This window comes from Meriones unguiculatus, chromosome 17 (assembly GCF_030254825.1).
Source record: "Meriones unguiculatus strain TT.TT164.6M chromosome 17, Bangor_MerUng_6.1, whole genome shotgun sequence".
Lineage (NCBI taxonomy): Eukaryota > Metazoa > Chordata > Mammalia > Rodentia > Muridae > Meriones > Meriones unguiculatus.
Window position 1 is genome coordinate 74579590 of NC_083364.1, and position 23517 is coordinate 74603106.

Genomic DNA, 23517 nt, shown 5'->3' on the forward strand with positions numbered 1-23517 from the left:
ACACACACACACACAAACTCATTTATACACACACACACACACACACACACATACACATGCGCACACACACATTTGCATATAACATACACACAGCCTGAAGTGTACTTTAAATCTTCTCTACATTACTTTTTATTTATTTGTTTGTTTATTTATTTATTTATTTATTTTTGAGACAGGGTTTCTCTGTGTAGCCTTTGCTGTCCTGGACTCACAACATAGACCAAGCTGGCCTCGAACTCACAGAGAGCTATCTGCCTCTGCCTCCCCAAGTGCTGGGATTACATGCTGGGATTACAGGCGTGTGCCACGCAGTGCCTGGTTCTATAGATCACTTCTAATACCTATTGAAATGCTGTGTAAATTGTTTATGCTCTGTTGTTTGGCAGTAACATGAAAAGGCTATGCATATTTAGTGCAAATTCAATTTTTAAATATTCTCACTCTGCAGTTGGTCAAATATTTGGATGTAAACCCAGAGGTACAAAGGGACATAGCTAAATGGTAGGGTGAACCCTGAATCAGTGTTTCCGGTGACAGGTTTGAAAGGATCACAGAAGTCTGGTGTGTGCGTGTGTGCGTGTGTGTGTGTGCGTGTGTGCGTGTGTGTGTGTGTGCGTGTGTGCTTGGATGCTAGAGGTCCATGTGGGATGTCTCTAACTTGCTCTTTGAAGCAGGGTCTCTCTCTGACCCTGGAGCCCACTGGATTGCTTAGACTGCCTGCTGAGAAGTGCTTGTTATCTGCCGGTTTCAGCTTCTGCAGCTCTGGGTCACTGATGTATACTGCTATACTCAGCTTTTGCGTGAGTGGTGGGGATCAGAACACTGGTCCTCCTGCTTGTATGACAAGCACTTTACAGACTGGGCCATCTCTTTAGCCCTCGGCTTTTTGTTTGTGTGTTTGCTTTTAATTTGATTTTTATGTTAAAGAACAACTTTGGCCAGATTTTATCTATTTTTTCTTCCTCTGTGCTTTGATTTTTATGACCCATGTTTTCTATTTGTTCATTTGTTGCATTTGAATCCATCTTTGGTGATGTTCTAGGTTTGAGATATTTTATATGAGATAACTGTGGTAACTACTAAATACATTGCAGAATTTTTAAAAACTATTCATGGAGATAACCTAGAACCCCTGCACAGATGTAGCACATGACAGTTCAGTGTCCAAGTGGGTTACATAGTAATGTGATGAGGGACTGCCTCTAACATAATCTGATTGGCCTGCTCTTTGATCACCTCCCCCTGAGGGGGGAGCAGCCTTACCAGGCCACAGAAGATGACAATGCAGCCACTCCTGATGTCATCTGATAAACTAAGATCAGAAGGAAGGAGAGGAGGACCTCCCCTATCAGTGGACTTGGGGAGGGGCATGCAGGAAGAAGGGGGAGGGAGGGTGGGACTGGTCGGGGAGGAGGGAGGGGCTTATGTGGGGATACAAAGTGAATAAACTGTAAATAAATAAATAAATAAATAAGATTTTAAAACAAAAGGAAAAAAAAAAAGCATGTGTAGGGGTTTGAAGGGTTAGGACACGCCTGTGGCCATTTGTAAACTATCTGCCAAGGCCAGAAGATGTCAGGTCACCTGGAGCTGGGTTTATAGGCTGCTGTGAACTCAGCTTCAGTCTGCTGGAGGAGCCCTGAATGCTCTTGAAGCATCTCTTCAGCTCGATCATAGTTTTTTGTTTTTGTTTTTGTTTTTTTCCTGCTTAAGTTTTAGAGGGCCCCAGCAATTCTTATGCTTGTCATCAATCTTATTTATTTTGATATGGTGATAAACAGAAACAAAATCTACCAAGGTAACATCCACAGACGTGGTGTTTGTCTAAAGCTTGGGAAGCATCAAGAAGTCCATATGCCAAGCTATCCAGGAAGAGGTCCATCGTCAGCATCTGTTGTCAAGCAGCCACCATCACCATCACACATTCCTCTGCTATATTTTGGGTTACAGGTGGAGCTGAATTTTTAAGGCATCGGGATTCTCTGTGTGAGCCAGAACCAGGCACAGTGTGTTGTTATTGCCCTGGAAGCTGCGGACTCCTAGGCACACACTGATCTCCTGTTCTTGGCTGTATGTGATTTACCTTCAGTAAACTCAGCTGAGACTAACACTGAGTCTGGTTGTGAATAACACATATCGCAGCTTGGAATTTCCATGGATCAAAGACATTTCATTTCCAGTATTTGATTTAAAAAAAAAATTGGATATACGCAGTCAACATTTAAGAATGGATCATAATGTGAGACATTTTGACAGTTATCGTGCTTGATATTTTTCTTTTGCATCTAATACTTCCTAAGGAGGACTAAGTTGTATATTGCATGAAGTAGAATTGTTGCTCAAGCTGGCATCATTAAGGTGATTTATAAAATGATGTTTTTCAGCTAATTTAATCCCTTGTACCTTTAGTCAGAGCTCGTTAGTGTGTTTGCAGCTCTAAGCAAAAAGAGAGGTCTTAAACCCTGACGGCCAGAGAGCTTGAGGCTGAATGTTCTCTCCCAAGGGATCTGCAGTGTTAGGAAAAGGCAGCTCTCACAGCTACACAATTGCACACTTGTTATGGTCTTTGGAGACTGAAAGCCCTGTTAGGTGCTCACCATTATTATTCTGAAGCCTTGGACAGCCTGTGATAGGGGAAGATCCAAGGAATGAACAGATCTGAGAGTTATTATGCTAGGAAATGGGAATAGTGATTTAGGGCAGATTGTCACCAATTAAAGACCTTTTTGTTTAGCCGATGTGTTCCTCTGTGTGCTATTTAGATCTGGGTTTTTCCTATCCTTGAAAATACTCCTTTGCGTTTTGGGAGACATGTTATAATTGGCAACCTTAATTATGCTGCACAAAGATACACTGGTGAGAAGGGCTTTCTTTCTTTCTTTCTTTCTTTCTTTCTTTCTTTCTTTCTTTCTTTCTTTCTTTCTTTCTTTCTTTCTTTCTTTCTTTCTTTCTTTCTTTCTTTCTTTCTTATATCCAATTGCTGTTTTCTCTGGTGCTCCACAATTGCTAGGGCGGTTTTAACAAGATCATTTTAAGCTGTGAGGATTTTTCTCCCTTGAGACTGTAACCATTGCTAGGCACTCCCTCCCCTTACTCACTAAAAACATTTCAAATCTTTTAGTTCTTCTAGGCTTCTGAAACAAGAAAATTGTGTGTATATTCTTTCCTTCTTTCTCTTCTTTCTCTTCTTTCTTTCTTTCTTTCTTTCTTTCTTTCTTTCTTTCTTTCTTTCTTCCTTCCTTCCTTCCTTCCTCCCTTTCTTCCTTCCTTCCTTTCCTTCTTTTAATTTGACAGCCATTGTTTCTCATAAAAAATTCCAGTTAGAAAGCACTCTGGTCTTTTCAAGGCACTTTGCAAAATATGTAAGCCCTTGTAATAAAGAGTATGGGTATGCTTATCGGGTCGAATGTTACACGTCTAGTGACTCATTAAAAAAAAATCTTTAGCCCTTCACTGCCTGACTTTGTATCCTTGTTTGTGGTGTGGGGTAGCTCTAGAAGCTAGGACATTCCTGCTTAGAACGTATGGCTTATTGAGTACATAAACTATATATATAGTTAAATAGAACTTCGTTAAGGTGTTATCTCAAGTAGCAGGAAAAGTGCTTCTCCACATAGTATTTTAAAGTTGTAGTACTTCCTCAGCTGAGTATATTTTGAAATGACACAGAAGTAGAGTTTGTCAACCAACAAGGGGACAGACTCAGCTCTGGACATTTCCTAGAAGTCCAGTCAACATTAGTGCCAAGTGTTCAATTTGTGGTTACTAACACAAATCTCAAATTTCTTATAATATATTACTGGATGCCTGCTATCCTGCTGTGTGAGAACTAGAGAAAGGTCATATCAGCTCTCGATAATCTAGTTTACTGTGACCACACAGTGCATCAGTACTTGCAAAGTTCTTTGAACAGTGTAAACACTTGGAGTGTTTGCCATGGATGTAAGGTTGTAGTCCTCTTATGTTGGAATTGATTTTGAATAGTGACTCTTAAGTGTGTTTTTTAAATCGGATAAAATATATGATGTGTCCCAAATTCAGTTAACAATCAACCATCCTAAAATCATAACATAGTTTAATTGATTGAGGAATATTACCACATAGCAACTGGGATTTGGTATATTGTACTACAGTCTTAGTTGGTAAAGCTCAATCTTATGTTAAATATTAAGGAGCAGTATTTGAAACCATTACATTTCAATCAACTTAATGGTTTTATATTACCCCATGCTCTTTCTTTACTTTCAAAAAAAAAGCATTTTCTGTATTCTTGTTTTTCCCTATGGGAGAATTTACCTGTGTATTGTCTATATGCTCACCTGTATGTTAAAACGGGCATGTTCAGTTACATAAGAAATGTGGGTTTTGACATATTTCTGTCCACCTCTACCCCTCATGAAGTCAGTTTTATTTTTAACTACAAATTCATCTCTATCTTGCCCCTTCATTGCTCCAAACCACCAACTTAAGATCACAAACCACTGCCTTTTGATTTTTACTTTTAGTGAATGGCACAGCCTTTTAATTGTTTTGTTCCTTTCCATTCTTATTTTCTTCTCATGTTCATCCATAGAACAGCCAGAATGAGCATTTCAGAATGATAGATATACCACAAAAATTTTATTGGGCCGTCAAGGTGCTTGTGAGTCATGAAATAGACACCAGATCCTTATGTATACTGCTGTGCACACAACAGAACTACCTAGACTTTCCCTGCCAAACTCAAGCCTCATTGCAGTCCAAGTCACCCACTGCACCAGACTCTCTTAGAATGGCTTCACAGTGCCAGAGTTCCTCTTCCTGCAGTGTGCTCCTTAGACTAACTTGCTTTTCTTCAGGCATCAGCTCATCTCTTCTTTCTTCAGAGCCCCTTTACCTCCAGTACAACCTCTGTTTGTTATAAATCTTTCAAAACAGATTCCTACCCTTGCCTTCCTACCTTGTGTCACAATAATAATATATATAATAAACAATAAATATATTTTGTATCACATATATATTATATCACAATATATATTAATATATCACATAATATATGCAATAATGCACACTATGACATACAATATTAACTGCATGTGTGCACATAAATACATGTACATTTATTTATAATAATATACCACAATACTTGTCGATTTGTCATGATGTATTTCCCTGTCTCTCTGTATGTATAGCATTTACTTATGTATTGTCTGTCTACCTTCCTTTATCTCAGAGCTTTCTGAGATTAGGACAAATGGAGGTTGGTGTCACCAATTTCGTATCTAATATGTAATGCACAAAAAGTGCACTGTAAACAGTGATGTTTGCCGTATCTCCCGCATTGTTCTGGGAAGTGGTGACATGGGACTGGTGATGACAGAGTCATTGTTTTCCTGGAGTTGACCTTCAGTAAAGGCAGGCAGTAAATACAGAGGAATATTCTCTTGCCTAAGGATTCTTTGAGCGCATGATGCTAAATATAAAGTTGATAGAGAGAGAGAGAGAGAGAGAGAGAGAGAGAGAGAGAGAGAAAGAAAGAAAGAAAGAAAGAAAGAAAGAAAGAAAGAAAGAAAGAAAGAAAAAGCCTGTCTTACTCTAATCAAGGTCCCATAGCTCAGATATCCTCATTTTGTCTGTGTTGTTTTAACCCTGCCAAGGTATTCCAGAGTGTGACTTTTATTCTGCCACTTAGAGGCCCCCATCAATGGCATTCTTTGTCCTCCTTCCCATTTGTACTGGCAGCTGAGAAATTTGGCAATTCCTTACATAGTGACTAATAGCAATACTTCTTTGTAGATGTAATGCCCCATAAAAATGGCAAGTCCTGTATAAACATTAAATAATTAGTTTTTATAATAACCCTATCAAGATAGAGCGTAAAACTCTGTTTTGTGTGGAAATAACTGAGTCATTGTGAGTATATTTATCACAGTCACGAAGAGCTGCAAGAATCACTGGCAATTCTGAAATGCATGACTTCCGTTTTCTAACTCATTCGTGTCATAAGCCAATAAATTTCTTCTTCATAAATAATACATTCTTCAATAGTAATTAATTTCCCTCATACTTTATATTTAAGTGTTTAAGATGCACACACATCTAGAAGGTTACTGCCATTTTTAACACGGAAGACAGGAGTTCGCCACTTGGTTTTTCTCCTTCAGTAGTATGTTTTTATGTTACACCAGACTTTCTAGTTTGCTGGACTTTGGCTTATTAAATGTTGATTCTTTTGAGTGTCCACTTTTCTGTGGACTCCATTACAAGTATTCACTTCAACCTGGCATGTGAAACTTGTCTTTTCTTTCAATTGACTCTATGAATTGATACCATTGTAATTAATTCCGGAGAGTATCTTGAACCCGAGCAGAAAGCATCAGTGTTGTCTGTGCTTCTGCAAAAGAAAATGTACATCAAAAGTAAGTCTAGTCTGGAAGTTGATTCTTGCCTAACATATAAAAGGACTTGGAGCTTGGAGTGGTGGTGCACACCTTTGATTCCAGCACTCACAAAAGCAGTGGTAGGCAGATCACTGTGAGTTCAAGGCCAGCCTGGGCTACAAAGTGAGTCCAGGGCAGCCAAGGTTATATAGAGAAACCCTTTCTTAAAAAAAAAAAAAGAATGAATAAATGCTAAAAAAATAATAAATAAATAAATAAGTAGTATCCGATACGTTTCTTCTGCTCCATAATGTGAGAGGAAAAAAAGAGGAGGGACTAAAACATGCCCCCAATGCTCCAACCCAGCAGCACCAGACCATAGGAGCATTCATATGTTAGCGCCTTCTGTATACCTTATGTAATAGCAGATTACTATGGCTTACTTTTATTATGGTAATACTATCTCTTTCTATTTGCAGTAGTTTGCACATAACTGTGCCCTGATGTTACCTGATATGTGGCATCTACCAGCACCAGATGACTTTAGGAATATATAATTTTGAAAATAAAAAGTGTAGTTATTTTCCCCCCCAGGATGGAGACTCAGCAGCTTGAGAAATCCCCAAAGCTCCAGCAGTCAAGAAATGAGTACTTCTTCCAGCATATTTTTCCACCAGTCTCAACCAGAGCAAAATGTAACGTTCTAAAATAAAATGCCATGCATTAAAATCACTGGTAGAAGGTGACATAATTATAGAAGAGTACTCATAGACAGAGTCCGTGTCAACCTTAAAAAGTAAATGTGTTTTAGAATCAATTCCTATAAATTCAGAGCTTTGTACACATCTGATATTGAAAAGTGATGTTTAAAAAAAAGTGTCATTACAAGGTGTTTGCTTCAAATGACCATCATCGCTCTGGAGCACTGTTTTACATTCTGTCACTTTAGTTTTCAGCTTAATGTATTATCTTTTTGTGTATATGGACTATTTAAAGTTAAATCTTGATCATTTATCTAAGAATGTTTTGGGATATCTACTTCCCTTTGTCCTCTAAGTATCACTTCTTAACAAAAGTTAGGAAAACAAATAATTCAGACACTCCTGTGCGTTCCTATAGAGCTCCCAACATATAGCTGTTCGTTCAGAATAACCTGCAGGGAATCCTATGTGTGTGTGTGTGTGTGTGTGTGTGTGTGTGTGTGTGTGTGTGTGTTTCATTTGTGAGAGGAAGCATGGTATCCGTGCCAATGGTTCTGGCATTCAAAGGACATCACTAGGGTCATTCGGCGTGATCCATTCACTTTGCTTTTGGAGATGGAGTTTCTCAGTGTCCTAGAACTCACTCACTGTGTTAGGCCGGCTGGCTGGCCAGTGAGCCTCAGGAACCTGTTAACCTCTGCCTGCCAGTGGTGATTATTATTGACATATACCTCCACACTTTTTTATGTGGTGCTCAATCTCAGCTCTTCATGCTTGTACAGTAAGCGTAACCGAGCCAACTCCCTAACCCAAGGCTGTTACATGATATATATCAATATAGATTTTTCTTGCATTAGAAAAATAAAAGAACTTTATAGCATAGTTACCAGACATAGCATTTGTAATTAGTACAGATATCTTTTATAAAATAATGTATTTTGAAATTAAATAATAATTCTTTTTTGTTGTTGGTTTTGGTTGGTTTTTGTTTGCTTTTGTTTTGAGGGTCTTTTGGATTGTTGTTTTGTGTTGTTGTTTTTGAGACAGAGTTTCTTTATGTAGTTTTGGCTGCCCTGGACTCAATTTGTAGACCAGGCTGGTCACAAACTCACAGAGATCTGCCTGCCCCTGCCTCCCTGAGTGCTGGGATAACAGGTGTGTACCCCAGCACCCCAGCTGAAATAACAATATTTTTTTTAAGATTTATTATTTATACAGTATTCTGCCTGCATGTATGCCTACACACCAGAAGAGGGCACAAGATCTCATTATAGATGGTGGTGAGCTTCTATGTGCTTGCTGGGAATTGAACTCAGGACCTTGGAAAACAGACAGTGCTCTTAACTTCTGAGCCATCTCTCCAGCCCAAAAGTTTTTTTTTGTTGTTGTTGTTTTCTTTTTCTTTCTTCTTTTTTTTTGTAATTTTATGCACATTAGCGTGAAGGTATCAGACCCCTTGAAACTGATGTTATAGACAGTTGTGAACTACTATGTGAGTGCTGGGAATTGAACCCAGGTCTTTTGAGAGAGCGGACAGTGCTCTTAATCACTGAGCCAGCTCTCCAGCTCCATATAACAATTCTTAATGCAAACTTGTAAGTTAACATTCAGATAGAGGTCATGACAAATCATTTATACTCTACTCCAAGTAGAAAATTGTTTAATAATCATAGAGTGATTTACTTAACAAAGGCATATATTAAGTTTGTACTAAGCACATGCTTTCTAACTTTTTTTCTTCTTCAGTATCCTCTGCTTTTTGTTTTGTTTTTCGAGACAGAGTTTCTCTGTGTAGCCTTGGCTGTCTTGGACTTACTTTGTGGACCAGCCTGGCCTTGAACTCACAGTGATCTACCTGTCTCTGCCTCCCTGAGTTCTGGGATTAAAGGCATGCACCACAATGCCCGGTTATTCCCTTTACTTTTTTAAGGACTTTGTTTTTTCTCTCCTCATAAACAGGATTTGCTATTTGCTGCAAAGTTTCATTGATAAGATTTCCTTTTGTGTAGAAAAATAGATCCCAAGACTGCATACTGTCTTTTTTTGTTTGCCCCAAGATACCTAGTTCTAATTAAAATGCCTATGTTTAATTAAAATGCTTATTATTGTACAGCCTGTTCAGTTGGTCTATGGTTGAAATAAACCGTTGATGAGAAGTAACACATCATATGCATTCTGGATAATGAATTCTGATTCCCAGTGTGCTGATCAAAATGTGAGGTGGTCCCTTCCAAACACGGAAAAAAAACTGAGAAAGCAGAGTACAGAATGTTAAGAGGATGGCCATATGACTGTCAGGAGAGAAATTTCTCAGTGAACTTCTGTTCCTTTGGAAGGAAGCTGAACTATTAGCTACATTATGATCCTTAAGTCTTTGGAATTGCAAATAGTGTTAGAACAAGCCGGATAGACTTGGGGGAGAAATTTCCTTTGTGGCCTGATTCTTTGCACATCCCCCATTGGTGTAATGTTGTTAGTAATCTCACCATATTCTGAGTTTGTTACGAAGATTAAATGAAGTGATACTGAACAATGTACACCCACTAAGGCTCCTACATTGCTAAGATTCGCACTGTATTACATTTCTCATTGGTTTGGTGTTATATTTCTCCCCTTTGAAAGGCACTTATTGCTCTTGCAGAGGACCTGGGCAAGGTTCCCAGTACCCACACAATGACTCAGGACCATTGGTAGACCTAGTTTCAGGGGATCTGAATCCTTCTTCTATCCTTTCTAGCCTCCGCAGCACCAGTTGTACAGGAGGATCCACAGACATGCATGCAGGCAAAACACCCACAGACATAATGAAATAAACCAAATTAAATCAAGATTGTAAACGAGACTCTAACAAATTAGGACTTCTCTTTTACATTTGTTTATTTACTCACACACTTCCCTCTGTGTTGTTGTTATGTGGACATCAGAGGACAACTTACCTGAGCTGCTTTACTCATCTCACCATTCTATCATCTAGAGATCCAACTCAGGTAATCGGGCCGGTCAGCGAAGCAGCTTTGCCCACTGAGCCATGTTGCCAACCCTTAATTTGTTAATTTCTAAGACAAGGAGGGTACATTGTCTGTTTCCTAACAGTACTGAGAGTGTACGGCTTGTGAAATTGAAGGCAGGTAGTTCATAGTTGTATACCATGTGATTAGGAAATAAAGAGAATCTGAGATGTTCTTTAAATTAACCGAGACAGGGTAGTTATGAGAGTGGTGTGAAGAGATATTCATCCATTTATGGGAGTGTGTACTTGTGGGAAAGACAAAGAGAATTATGCTTTACAGGAGAGGGATGACATAGTTTTTTGTTTTGTTTTGCTTTTAAAGGAAAAACAAGGGTACCAGTTTAGACATTGGGACTCTCCTTTCTTGGCCTGTCAGCAAACTTTGTGGGTTCCATTTGTCCCTTGTAATGGGAAGGACTGCATATTGCCAGTCTTCTGCCTGTCCTAAAATAATTCCTCTCCTTTCAGTTCTAAAGCTTGGTGTCGTGTTCCCACAGTGTTCTGCAAATATTGACCCTTCCTTTCACCTGAACTTTGGTTCTTTGCTTTATCTCTTAGCTTCTCCATATTATGTGGGTAGGATTCAGGTACTTCACCACTTTTTTTCTTCCAGAAAACATTGGTAGTTATTTTGACCATCGTTTTCAAATTTATACAAAGATGCCTCAACACCAAGCCTGACAACCTGAGTTTAATCCTGGAAGTCAGGTGTGGATGAATGATACTGACTCTTCCAATTTTCTCCAACAGCATATATGTGCCATGGCAGACACAAATAAAATGAAAATGTGGTAAAAAAAAAATAGCCAAAACACGTCTAACATTATTACAAAACAGAAATAATTGTATGCTTCGTCTTGCTTTAAAGGAGTTATTTGAGTTAGCCATTTTCGAAAACCCATAGCTTCAGAGAATTCACGGGTGGTATGCCTTTTCTTATTTTTTTTTTAAAGTGAAAGATAAGGAAACCTTGTGAGCTAAATATGCATCAGCCTATATGTACAGGAGCTAAAGGGCACAAACAGGAAGAGATGGGCACAGTTGTGGGCCACAGATTGACCTGGTCAGCACTTTCTTAATTGATGATTACTAGAAGAATGAGTGCTGTTTATTCTTTTCAAATCATATTGTATTTTATTTTGAGAATTGAGTTACTCTTTGAAAAATTTATAATAATCATTTTTAAAAGTTACAAAGCAGTTACCCTGGATAAATGGAGAAAAAGACAATTTTTTAAAAGATCCATGACTTGGACTTCTTGAGGATTTTAGGTATTTTTCTACCAAGATGTTGCCAATCATTTGAATTTAATTTTTTTAATTACTTACATATGCCCATGGGTTTTTTATTGGACAATTTAATTAAAAATAATGTCATTTAATAATATGACATATAATATTTTCCTTAAAAGGAAAATTTCAAGACAAGTGCAGGTAAGAAATAATATTTTTATAGAAGAAGAAAGTCTTAAATTCATACTTTTATGAAACATTGCCTGTAGCCATAGCATTAATGGATTTTTATACTTTACAGCTGCAAAAATAATTACATGAGCATTATCTAAGCAACAATCTTTAATGGATTATGCTTTATTAGTTTTCTATCATGCACTGTAAAAACAGCCCAAATAATATGATAAGTGGAAAGTACAGCTTGACTGATCTTAAACCTTTGATATTTCCATAAGATGTTTTACTGTTTATTGGCTTATTGGTGATATGATCTTAATTTATAAATAAGATAAAGTATGAGCAAGATTGTTTTAAATCTGCCGCTTGGAAAAATTGTATAGCATATTTGCTTTCATTTGAAAGATGTTTTCTTTCTGGTGTTTGAGGGGTGTTCAAACATTTCAGGGGTGCTGTCTCAGATTAGTAACATGATCCAGTATGAGAGTTGTTGCCTATTAAGGCCAGTTAATTTCTATAAACTGTACATTTTGTTTATTTTACCTTCTTAACACCTAATAACAATATAGCTTATAAATGGTGAAAGCCTTCAAGCTGTTTATTTTTTTTAATGAGGTAATGAAGACATCTTACTCCAACAAGATGTACTTTGTATCTGCACTGTTTTAAGAGCATATAGTATAAAAGTAACTATTCTCACAGTTTGGGCATAGTTCCTTTTCTTTCTCTTTTCATTATTTGTTCCAAAGATAGGAAGCAAGCCTGTCTTTGAAGCATTTTCTATGGGCTAACATGTTCTTGTTACACTAAAGTTGTTTCAGGATGGAGGATAAACCTAGTTTTGCATGAATCTCATGGATTACAAAGCTACATGAATGTGGTTAGCACAAATGAAAGGAAAGGAAAGAAATAAACTACTGGGAGACAGTTTATTTGAGGATATGAGAGCAAAATTTCAGGTTGATTTTATTTTGATTGATGGTTTCAGTATTAATTTTCAGTATCATAATGTTTCATCTATTAAAGCATTTTTTTAAAAGCCACAGGGATGAAAATATATTCATTCTAATACACAACTTTAGTTTTAAAATTCAATTAAGTAGTTTTTAAAGATAAGCACTGTTCAGTCTAGATTTATGTAATTAACTTACAAATAAACATTTTAAGTGTCCCCTTAAGTTAGTTTATGAAGATGGCTCGTATTTTAGTCCACACAGGGTGAAGGAAAATAAGTATGAAAAAGTTAAGCATTTATTTGACGTTGTGTTGATGAGTATGTCTTCTTCCATGCTTTGTAGGTTAAAATGTGGGATATAAATAATGTCTTCAAGATTATCTAGCAAAGAACATGCTTGTGATTTAAGGCTTGTTGATGACAAGTAGTTCAGAATCTCTTGATATTATCAACGTATTGAGGACAATTTTACTGTAGGAACCATTTGTAGAGCACACTATTTGCTCAATTTCCCACGTTTACCTCTACAGTCACTAAATAAATGATGCTGCTTATCTTATATTATGTTAATAATATATTCCTGTCCAGTTGAGATGACAGGAATAAATTGTTTATTCCTTTAAAATTTAAAGTTTACAATGTAAAAGAGATTAATAGTCTATTTACTTCTAAATAGGTTTGTGGGGTTAGTAAAATACTGCCTAACAAAAATAACTGTGGATGTAACTTATGATGCCATTGCTAATTATAATGCGTATTCTAATGTCTTCCAACCTTGTGACAATGAAAAAAAAACCACTGATTTTGAAGTCATTGGCAAACATGTGTGGAGTTTTCATAGTGACTATATGTAAATTATATTAGTAATACAGTATTCTACGATAATTTAAGTGCCTACAAAATCGATGAACTGTATGCTTTGAAGTCTCTTCATTCAAATTTTTGTTTGTGTGTATGTAATTGATGTAATAGTAGCTAGAAAGCATTGTCCTGAAGTTTCCTGTAAGTAAAGGATTCCGTTCAGTTATAGTCATTAGCATATGGAAGAAAGCAGTGTAAGTGGTGGGCAGAAGAGACATGCAATTCAGATGAAACACTAACTGTGAGGATAAGAAGCAGCAGAGTGCACAAGCTTGCTGGCCTGTGAAGAGTATGAAATAATCCTTTCTGAGTACGCTTAAGGGACAAGCACCTTCTCTAAGCAGCAAATGCTGGTAATAGGTGTTCTTGAAGCTGTGTTGAGATAGCTATTAATGGAAGTATATTCTAATAAATGTCACTTTTGCTGACATGCAGAGATAAGGACTGTATATTTCATCATTGAGTGTGATGATTTAATCTTTTTTCCTACAGTACTACGGGATGACTTCAGACAAAACCCTTCAGATGTCATGGTGGCAGTAGGTGAGCCTGCAGTAATGGAATGCCAGCCTCCTCGGGGCCATCCAGAGCCCACTATCTCCTGGAAAAAGGATGGCTCACCCCTGGATGATAAAGATGAAAGAATCACTGTGAGTACTGAATCCAGAGGCAGACAACATCTGCAGGGGAATTGTGTGCATCATTACCCAAGCAAAAGAGGATATGGAAATCGGTTCTTGGCAAGAAAGCCTTGCATTAGCTTTCTTTCTCAGTTCTTCTTTTAAAAGAAATATATTTCAATTTTCCTTGTATAGATGTAAAAATAAGTGATGAAAATGCATGGTTTCTAGAGGTTAGTAAGAGAAAGAAAATATATTTCCAAATCTAAAGTATAAGAGTTGATACTTCTATACAGACATAATTATTGTGGTTACTTGAAGCTTAGACCATTTCCATGTATTTATAGTTCTGTGTATTTACAGTTAACGTTATTACAGAATTCACTTACATAAGATATTTCCAAGAGATCTCCTCAGTTGCTTCAAGAGTTTGCTGTAGCACAATTTCCTTTTCAAATTTCTTTTCTCTTCCATGTAGTATGGCTTCTGAAAAATACACTCTCATTCTTAAGTAAGTAAGTTATGACTATTCCTCATTACAAAATAAAACCCCATGATTGTAGGTCAGATTTTAGTCCCCTTTTCAGGGATGTGATGCATTGTCTTTTTTATATCAGGGATGATTCTTTGTGGCTTTCTCCTATTTGTCCTATAAGTGTTCACAAAACACCTTAATCAAACACTCAGTCAGTGCTCTCATTCATGTTCTGACTGTGCCATTCTATGATTGTTAGGTCCTCCCTCTTATTTCCTTTCTTTCATAAATGCTGATGTTGTCTGTTGTGAATATCTTGACCGGAGAAAGTATCTATGTAAGGAAAAGACTACTGAAAATTTATTAAAGAAGTCATAACACATCATATGCATCTAAGAAATGCTTGTCCTAGTCAAGCATTTATCAATAAACAACCAATTTATCAATAAGTATGATAACTCAGCAGGAGAGAGGTAAAGCATAACTGGCTAGACTCATATTTAGGGAAGAAAATAAAACTTTTTTTTTCTCAGCACTGATCTTACTTAAAATCAGTATGACTTAAAAAAAACTCAAAAGTTTTTCATAAGTCTGGAAATTGGAATAAGATAACTCTGCTTTATCAACTTTTAAGAAGCACTGAAAAGTCACAAAGTGAAAACTGTGTGACACATTTGCTTGAAGAAATGAAATCAAGAGCACAGGGAATAGACACTGAGAACAAACATTTCTGTGCTTGGTGATAATAATTCCTTTGGGTTTTATGTAGCATTAACATAAAAATATTTTACCCTTAAATCATATTCCCGATGATATTAGTACACACTCTCTATAGTTCCCTGCCTTAACAATTCAGACTCACTCAAATGGTTATTATCTTCAACTTTCTCAAGTTTCTTCTGAACACCCATTTTTATTTAATGCAAATTAAAGACAAAATTCTCCGTACCACAGATGTAACATTAATTAAATTATGCTGAGTACCCTGAACAAAAAACAACTATCTAACTGAATTGTGTAATATTCAAACTGTACAACATTATTTAAAAAATAATATAAGCAAAGGCAGAGAAGGATCCATTAGAGATTGGAAATGTGTGTAACATTAAAAGGCTGATCATTGAATGTCTCGAAAAAAAATATGGGGAGAAATAAGTAGAGAAATGTACAGATATTCAGGAAATGTGTATTTTGATCAGACAGAGCAGGTGATTCTAGATCCTAAGGTGGTATTCAACTGACATTTTCACTAAAGGAGCAAAGAAAAAATAATGTGGTTGATTAGAGTGAGCAAAGGAAAGTGTCACAAAATGTACTGTCTGTAAACAGCAAATGGCCTAGTTTGTAATACCTTACAGACAGTGCAGATATTTTATATATTCCTTTAGGTAAGGTTGGGAGTAGGTTGTCACTATGAGATCAGAAGGTATGAATGGTGGCCTCCTCAGAAGCAGGTAGATTAATTGGGAGTTTTGCAGTAATCCAGACATGAGATAAATAAATGGTAGGTTGAACCAACCCATTAGAAGGAGATGCTGAGAGAAGTCATTAGTCAGTATATCCTGGATATATTGCAAAGCAGTACCCAAGATTCAAATATCTTGGGAATCACATATAAGAAGTGAAGAGCCGGGGCATACCTTTATGGGTTGGCCCGAGAAAGTCAGAATATGGGGGTGCCGTTCACTGTGGTGCATTGGTCATAGATGACTGGGGTAAGGTATACCAGGAGGCGAGGTTCAGACATGGTGATGTTCAAATGCTCATAAAAGATCTAAGTATATGTGAAATAAGCAGTTGGGCATATGAGTCAGAAATTCAGACTTGAGGTTGAGGCTGGGTAATAAATTAAGTTGTGGTAAGCCTACAAGTACTCATTACTATGTAGTCTTCTCCTCCCTTGGAGGACATGAAAGGCCGAGCCCGGCTTCTCAGGCAGATCTATTTGACTATTTTTGCTTCATGTATTTTAAGTGAAAACTAACTTTATTAAATGCCAGTGCTTAAGTGAGTCTCAACTACACTGTTTCTTTACAGCTAAGCACTCTCCAGATAGGTCAACTTAGACCGTGGAACACAGCTCATGGCCTAAGACTTGAACTGTGTGCTGCAGGACTTCGCAGCCCTCAACTCTGTGTCCTTGACCAGCATGTAGGATGGATGTAGACTCAAATTGCTGACAGAAGTCACGACAGTTTTCTTGACATCAAGTAGACTATTCTGATGCATGTGAAACTCACCAGGGCCTGTCGGTTGTTTCCGGGTTAGAAACTGACATCACTTAGGGAAGAGTCTAGACCAAAAGGAAGAGATACAGGGATGAAAGGCAAACAAACAAAAAGGCAGCAGAAATCTAAACTGGATAAAAATAAAGAAGCCAGGTGGGCTGTCCAGAGCTTTAAGGAGGATCTGGGGTGGGGAATCAGTTACAGCTGGTAGGTAAATAATGTGAGGACTAAGGTTTGACCTCTACACGTGAGAACTTGGTGTCAGTCAAATATGACTCTGACAACTCTCATTGGGGAGGGCAGTGTTGAAAATAGTGAAACTGGGCACAGACTAGACAGGACTCTTTATACACTACAATATGATAGGTTACAAATTGTAAATGTTCCAGTTAAATTTTAAGATTATATTTTATGTGTTCTAATATGTATGTGTTCATTTTTATAACATTCGTAGCTTAAACCTGATGTAGTAAATTCAGGGTTTTTTTTAAGGCAAAATCTTAGAAATTCCTCCCACTTCATATATTGTATTAGACAGGTTTATGATTTTTTGCCAGTCTTTAATTTATTAGCGTACCATATTTATTTTCAATGCCCAGAGGGATGCCCTCCGCTAACTCAAAACCACCAGCCCCTCTATCCCTTCAGCAGTGTAGAAGCAATGTAAAAATCACTTCTAATCAGGAATCAGATAATTTAAAGATGTAACAACCTATGACTATGAATTGATGCCAAGGTGTTGATGTATAAATAATTTTAAAATCATTCAAATGCTGCCAAAATGCTGATCCACAATAGTGTTCCATATGCCAGGAAGTAGTAACATCTGAAATTTTACTACTCCCTGGGCCATCTGTGCGTTTTGTATAAATTATGACCATTGAACTGTTACAATACTAGAAGTAAAATGCACATTTTTATACATAGATAAATGCGTAGGCTAAAGATCCGCAGTTTGGTTTCAGAAACTCTGTTCTTATTTAGATCATACTTGTTTTTGTTTTGTTGTCTCCCTTTGGGCAAAGGTAAATTGAAGGATGAAAGCAAAAAAAAATAGCAAAAGTAAATGAAATGATGAAAACAAAAAAAAAATAGATTATCAGTAGAATGCATGACTCATTCTTCTTTTCAAAATCTGAAAAGCCATTTAGAAAATGTTGGTGATCCGATATTTTGTGTGGTGTTCCTTTCCTAAGCTTTGGATTCAGGTGACTGTTTTCATTTCCATTATTAATGTGCCTTGCCCACCGTGTTGAGGACTGACAAGCGGGAGATAATAGTACAAAACATCCTTATGAACGACAGTTGAAGATAGCCAGTTATTGCTGCAATTCAGGTTGCAGGAATTCCTAGAGTTCTTTAATGTGGTGGCAATTCTTTGTGGAAAATTTAAAGCACACATCTTCCAGCTGTGAGAACAAAGACACACCCGCACAAAGGGAAAACATGTCATTGAATTGTAGCTGCACCTGTATTTTGGATATTCTTTAGTCATTTCTCTTCACAATGACCTAGATTCTGAGCCAAAGTTTAGATCCATGATGCTCATAAACCAGAGGCATATAAATTACATTTTCCTACTTTTCTGCATGACACAAGAGTATTTTCAAACTCTTTTGGCATGTATCCCTGAGAATAAAAGAGGCCTCACATGCTGTTTGTCACAGGTATTTTTTTCTTCTCTCTCTTTTTTTAATAGACACAAGTACTTAAAGTAAGAGATACAGAAGTAGTGTTCTTGTCAGACTAGATAAATTGACTTGCTTCATGTCTTTGAGAGTTAGTTATAACTGCCATGATTAATAAATATTTTTAATGTGATGAATCAGAGGCCTTAAAAATCTCTTCTTAATCTATGAGAATGTTAAAATAAATCTCATAAAAGTGATATATTTTTATTTCACTTCATTTTGTAAATATTATATTTAAATCCAAGATATTTTGTAAATCTATCAAAAAGAAAATTTAATGCCAAGTATGAAGCAATAATTTTGTATTAATTAAGATAAACAAATTACTTTTGAATTAAAGAAAAGTTAAATTTAAAATAATTACCACAAAAACTGTTCTGGATTATTAAGAAATGCAATTCATTAAGTTGGTCACTTACAAGATTCACTACAATAAATGATGGCATATAGATCTTAAATTAACTGAGAGAAATGGTGCCATAATTTTGGATTTCTGAATGAATGGGTAATGAATATTAAAGAAGGAGAAACAGTTATGGATAAACACTATCAAAGGAAATGAGTTTCTCTGAAAGTTTCCCACATATTGTATGATTGATAAATTTAGTATTCTCTTTGTAAGTTTGCTATGAGTCACTACTACGTCTTTAATGTTTACAGCGGGTAGGTGGTGCCACATACTTATAAAGTGCCTTGGAGAGCACTTTCCCAAACTACTGTCTCAGTGAAATAATTGACATCCTAGTGGTCATCGCAGGAATTGCAGGCACAGAGATTCATGAAATAATTGATTTTTTTAATGAAGAGTCTTTGTCTTCTTGATTTTTATAAGAATCAATGTATTATATGCTAACATATTAAAGTACTGTGTAGAAACTGTGAGGTAGCTAACAAAACAAGGGCAGTATAGATAACCCTCCATGTCTGAGAGTCCCACATGCGTAGACCTAAATATCCATACGTCAGACATTAAAATGGGTTATGTGCAAATATTGGATGACCTCACGAAGAGAACAAGGACATTCACAGACTGTGATTTCTGCAGTTTGTCCTGGCACCAATACACCATTGCACTAGGACAAAAAATTATATAGTTTAACTTGAGGCATGTGTTGTTTAACATTGACACTGTTCTTGGAAAGAAGTAAACAAATGTCTATTTATCCCAGATAAAAAACAAAACAAAACTGACAACAGACCAACGTCAGGATAACACCACAGTTCAAAGTGGTTACCCAATGAATTTTATCATGGATTCTCAGAGGAGTATGAGTGAAGGGTTATATACAGCAATATAAATGACTCAAAGACCGACATAGCACCAAAAGCCCACTCCAGCATGGCGATAGCTCACAAAAGCTGTAACTCTGAAACTTAGTGAACAGCCTACAGGCAGTGTGATGGGTTTAAGAGTGTCTTGCAGACACCTTAGTCAGTCTGAGCCACTTCTAAGCCTCTTGAATTGTCTGAAAATGTCTCTCAGCAGTCCTTACTGCTTAAATGAGCATGGAGGAAGAGGGGCCTGGTGAATAGGATCAGTTTGAGGAACTTCCTGAGGCCTTGGAGTAGTTTACTTCCCAAGATTAATGAGCTTCCTGCCTCCTTGCAAACATCTTGTGCATTAATAACCTTCTCTCCAAAATGGTGGAAATTTATATAAAAATAGCATGATGAATAGGAGGTAGAAAATTTACACTGATTTATTAGCAAAAAATAATATTTTGTGTGTATTTATAAAATACAGCTAAAAACAAATGGCTAGAAACCAAAAGTAATTTTGTAAGTTAGTAAATAAGTATGAGTAGGAAAAATTAGTAATAAATCATCAAAACTCACCAAATAAATAAGGGGTCAATACTATTGACTTGAAAACTAGCATCTAAATCCTCTTTGAATGTACTGTGCAAACAAATTTTAAAACCCATCTTTCTCTGAAAGTTTCAAATATTTACAAATTTAGAAATAGGTATTGTAGGGTCAGATGAAAGGGGAGGAGGTCCTCCCCAATCAGTGGACTTGGAAAGGGGCAGGGAGGAGATGAGGGAGGAAGGGTGGGAGGGTTTGGGAGGGAATGAGGGAGCAGGATACGGCTGTGATACAAAGTTAATAAAATGTAACAAAAAGAAAAAAGAAAAAAAGAAATGGTCATTGTAGAAACATCAACCACTGAGCAACTATTATGTGATGATACGCATGCTATATGGTAGATTATTTATATGGTCTCATTTCATCTACTCGATCACACATTAACTTAGCTATCTTCATTTCAGCTGGGAGAAGGTATCTCTAACTTCACTTTGATGACAGTTAAAAGCTTACTTAGGCAGCTTCTTACTCAGGGTTGGGTTCTAAGCACCGTGTGTAGTAATGTTTTTAATGATAGCGACAACACTGATAAGTAAAGACTAAGTATTGTTGCTAAGGCAGTGGCCACCTCCAAATTGGCTGGGAGTGGGGCTAGGGAGCAATTATCAGGCACCTATGTCTTGTTCATTGATAACATTTTTGGGGGGCCCTGTAGATTGTGCTAAATGTGTGACCCGATATCATTTTGTGACACTGCCTTTTATCTGAAAGTATTTTTTCATTTTTCTTATTTTTTGTGCTGTATCTGTATGGATTGTTTTGCCTGTATGCGCAGGTGCACGTGTGCAAGTTCTTGGAGGACAGGCATGAAGGTCACTCTTCTTCTGCTGTCACTACATACCTTTCTGAGGCAGGGATCTCACTGGTATGGCTAACCACCAACACCGCAAGGTCTACCTATTCTACCTAAAGGCTGTTGAATTACAGGTGCACATTGTCGCAGCCAGATGATACTATGCTTTTTCTCTTTTCTTTAAGAAAATTTTTCCCTTGAACTTTAAATTCTTCTTTCTGCTTGTCCTCCAGGTAGCATGTCACAAATATTCTATATTTTCTAGGTTTTTACATGATTTAAAAGTAACTTAGATAATAATCAACTAATTTTATACTATTTCCATCATAGCTAGTCCAAACAGAAACCATTTTGTTAGCATACATTGATTATATAATGATGAATTTCATGGTGACATTTCGTACATACATACTGTGTATGTTCACCCCATTGTCCTCTCTTATTTACCTCCACTTCTTGATCAATTTCCTTTTTCCACCTGTTCCTGGTTTCCTCTACTTTTCTCCTTCATTCCTTTTCCTCCTACCCCATCTCTCTCCACCCCCCACACTCTTGTATCCCTCCTGACCTTCCTCTTTTCTGTCTCCCATCTTGTTTCTTAGGGTTCCTGACAGGGTTGAGACCTATCATTTACACAAGCATGGGCTCCTCACCTGTGGCTGCACCACATGAAGAAATGTCTTCCCCTCCCCCACCGACCATTGTGTATCATATTCAGGGAGGCATATCCTCCTTGCCACCATTATCTCCCAAAACGTCCTAAGAAGGCGTGTGGACTCAAAGGCTCCAAAGGCTTTACTCCTCCTATCTATGACAGGACTTTCTCTCTCTTTCTCTCTCTCCATCCATCTAACTGCCTACCTATCTACCTATCTATTTATTTGGATCCAGTTTTGAGAAATGTGAAAAAAGAATCCCACTATATCAGTTAATTTTAACATGAGCGTATTTGTGACTTTTCTGAATGCTTTACCTTAGACATGGTGACCAGCCTTCACCATTTTCTCAGGCCTCTCCTGGTATGTAGCAGTGAAAATCCTAGCCGTGTAAACCTGTCAGATCTAAGAAAACAGGAATAGCAGGCTCCCCTGATGCAAGATGGTTGAAGTTTTATGCATGATCAGCATTGAACTACCCCAGATTAGGAAAAGTAACTAAAAATAAATAGAAGGTCTTATCTGTGTTGTTTCTTTCACAAGCAAAACTAAGATTTGAAAATATCAGTAATGGAGCTGTGGGCAAATTCGGTTATTCATTCAAACACTGATTTAGCAATTTAGCAAACACCCGCCCCCCCCCATGCTAAAGAGACAGAATTGCTGAGATGAGACATGTCATAAGTTTTTCCAGTCCTGTTCTGCATCCTGTGTCTTTGAGGGATTCTTTGATTTCCCATGTTGGTGTGATATTTGGGTAAAAAGCAGCTGACTCACATCCCATCCAAATCCCCAGTGTCCGCCAGCTCCTTCACAAATTTGGCATTCAGCCCACACCTTGCCAATTGCTTCCTCTCCTCCAATTCCCATATGTCTTCTTCCTGAACCATCTGCTCCTCCTCCCTTCCTTCAGTCAGTATTTTCCTCTGTTCTTCAGTTCCTTCATTGTTCAATGTCCATTGCTTCCTTTCCCCCACTACACTTCTAGAGGAAATCATTGTATTTACCACAGCTGATGATGTAGAGTCCCACTTCCCTGAGAAATTGAATTTGGGTTCCTGTAAAATAAATAGGTAGTACTTTTACATAAATGTCAAAGGAAGCTGGGATGGCAAGCTAAAAATAGATGTTTTCCTGCCCATCTTACATGTAGTTAATGCATTTTATGTACTTTATTTGTTTAAAAAAACATAATTTTTTACTCATGATAGTAAAGTCAATTATATCTTTGAAAGAATTATACAAATTAATTAAAAATAAATTTGTGTCTAATCGCTTCATTTTCAAATTTTATAATTGGAACATTGTATCAATAGAATAAGTACATGCTTGAGCATTATAAAGCCAAACTATAAATTCCAGGACTCAACACTTACAGTCATGAGCCTATGGAAGTTATTTAGTCTGCATAAACTTCCTTTTCTTCTTGCATCTGTCAAATTAATTGTCTAATACTACCTATAGTTCATGTGGGTATATGGTGAGAAAAGTCATACTTTAAATCTATGTAAAGTATATCTTGTCTTATATGTGCTTTGCCAATATTTGGATCTATACCAGATTCACAATGCTGAGAATATTCATTTCCAGAGAATTGCCCTCAGTACTTAGGGTGAACATGATGAGTGTGTAAGGAATTTAGAATAATACTGGGATGAGGAAACTGATGCAAGTCTTTTGTCCAGCGGTGTTCTGAAATGGCAAGCATCAGCTGTGGGATTTCGCAGGGAAATGAGCTAAAATGCCTAAGGCAGCCACTGTGCAGACTGAATCAACTTTTTTCCCATGCATCAGGAACGCTTCTAGTTAGACTCCATCCTTAGGGAAGTTGAGAAATTCTATGATTCAGAAGAGAGGGCTGGTTGAGAAATGATGGTTTATGTTCCCAAGGAG

The 23517-nt window shown here is 37.1% G+C and overlaps 1 protein-coding gene across 9 annotated transcripts in view; it reads left to right on the top strand.

Moving 5' to 3' along the window:
• Robo1 (roundabout guidance receptor 1) overlaps positions 1 to 23517 on the top strand; it is a 1064494-nt gene that overhangs the window by 904023 nt on the left and 136954 nt on the right. For all 9 annotated transcript variants that reach the window (XM_060370628.1, XM_060370629.1, XM_060370634.1 and 6 more), the window contains one exon: positions 13788 to 13945. In XM_060370628.1, the coding sequence (XP_060226611.1) occupies positions 13788 to 13945 (158 nt within the window). The remainder of the gene's footprint in view (positions 1 to 13787; positions 13946 to 23517) is intronic.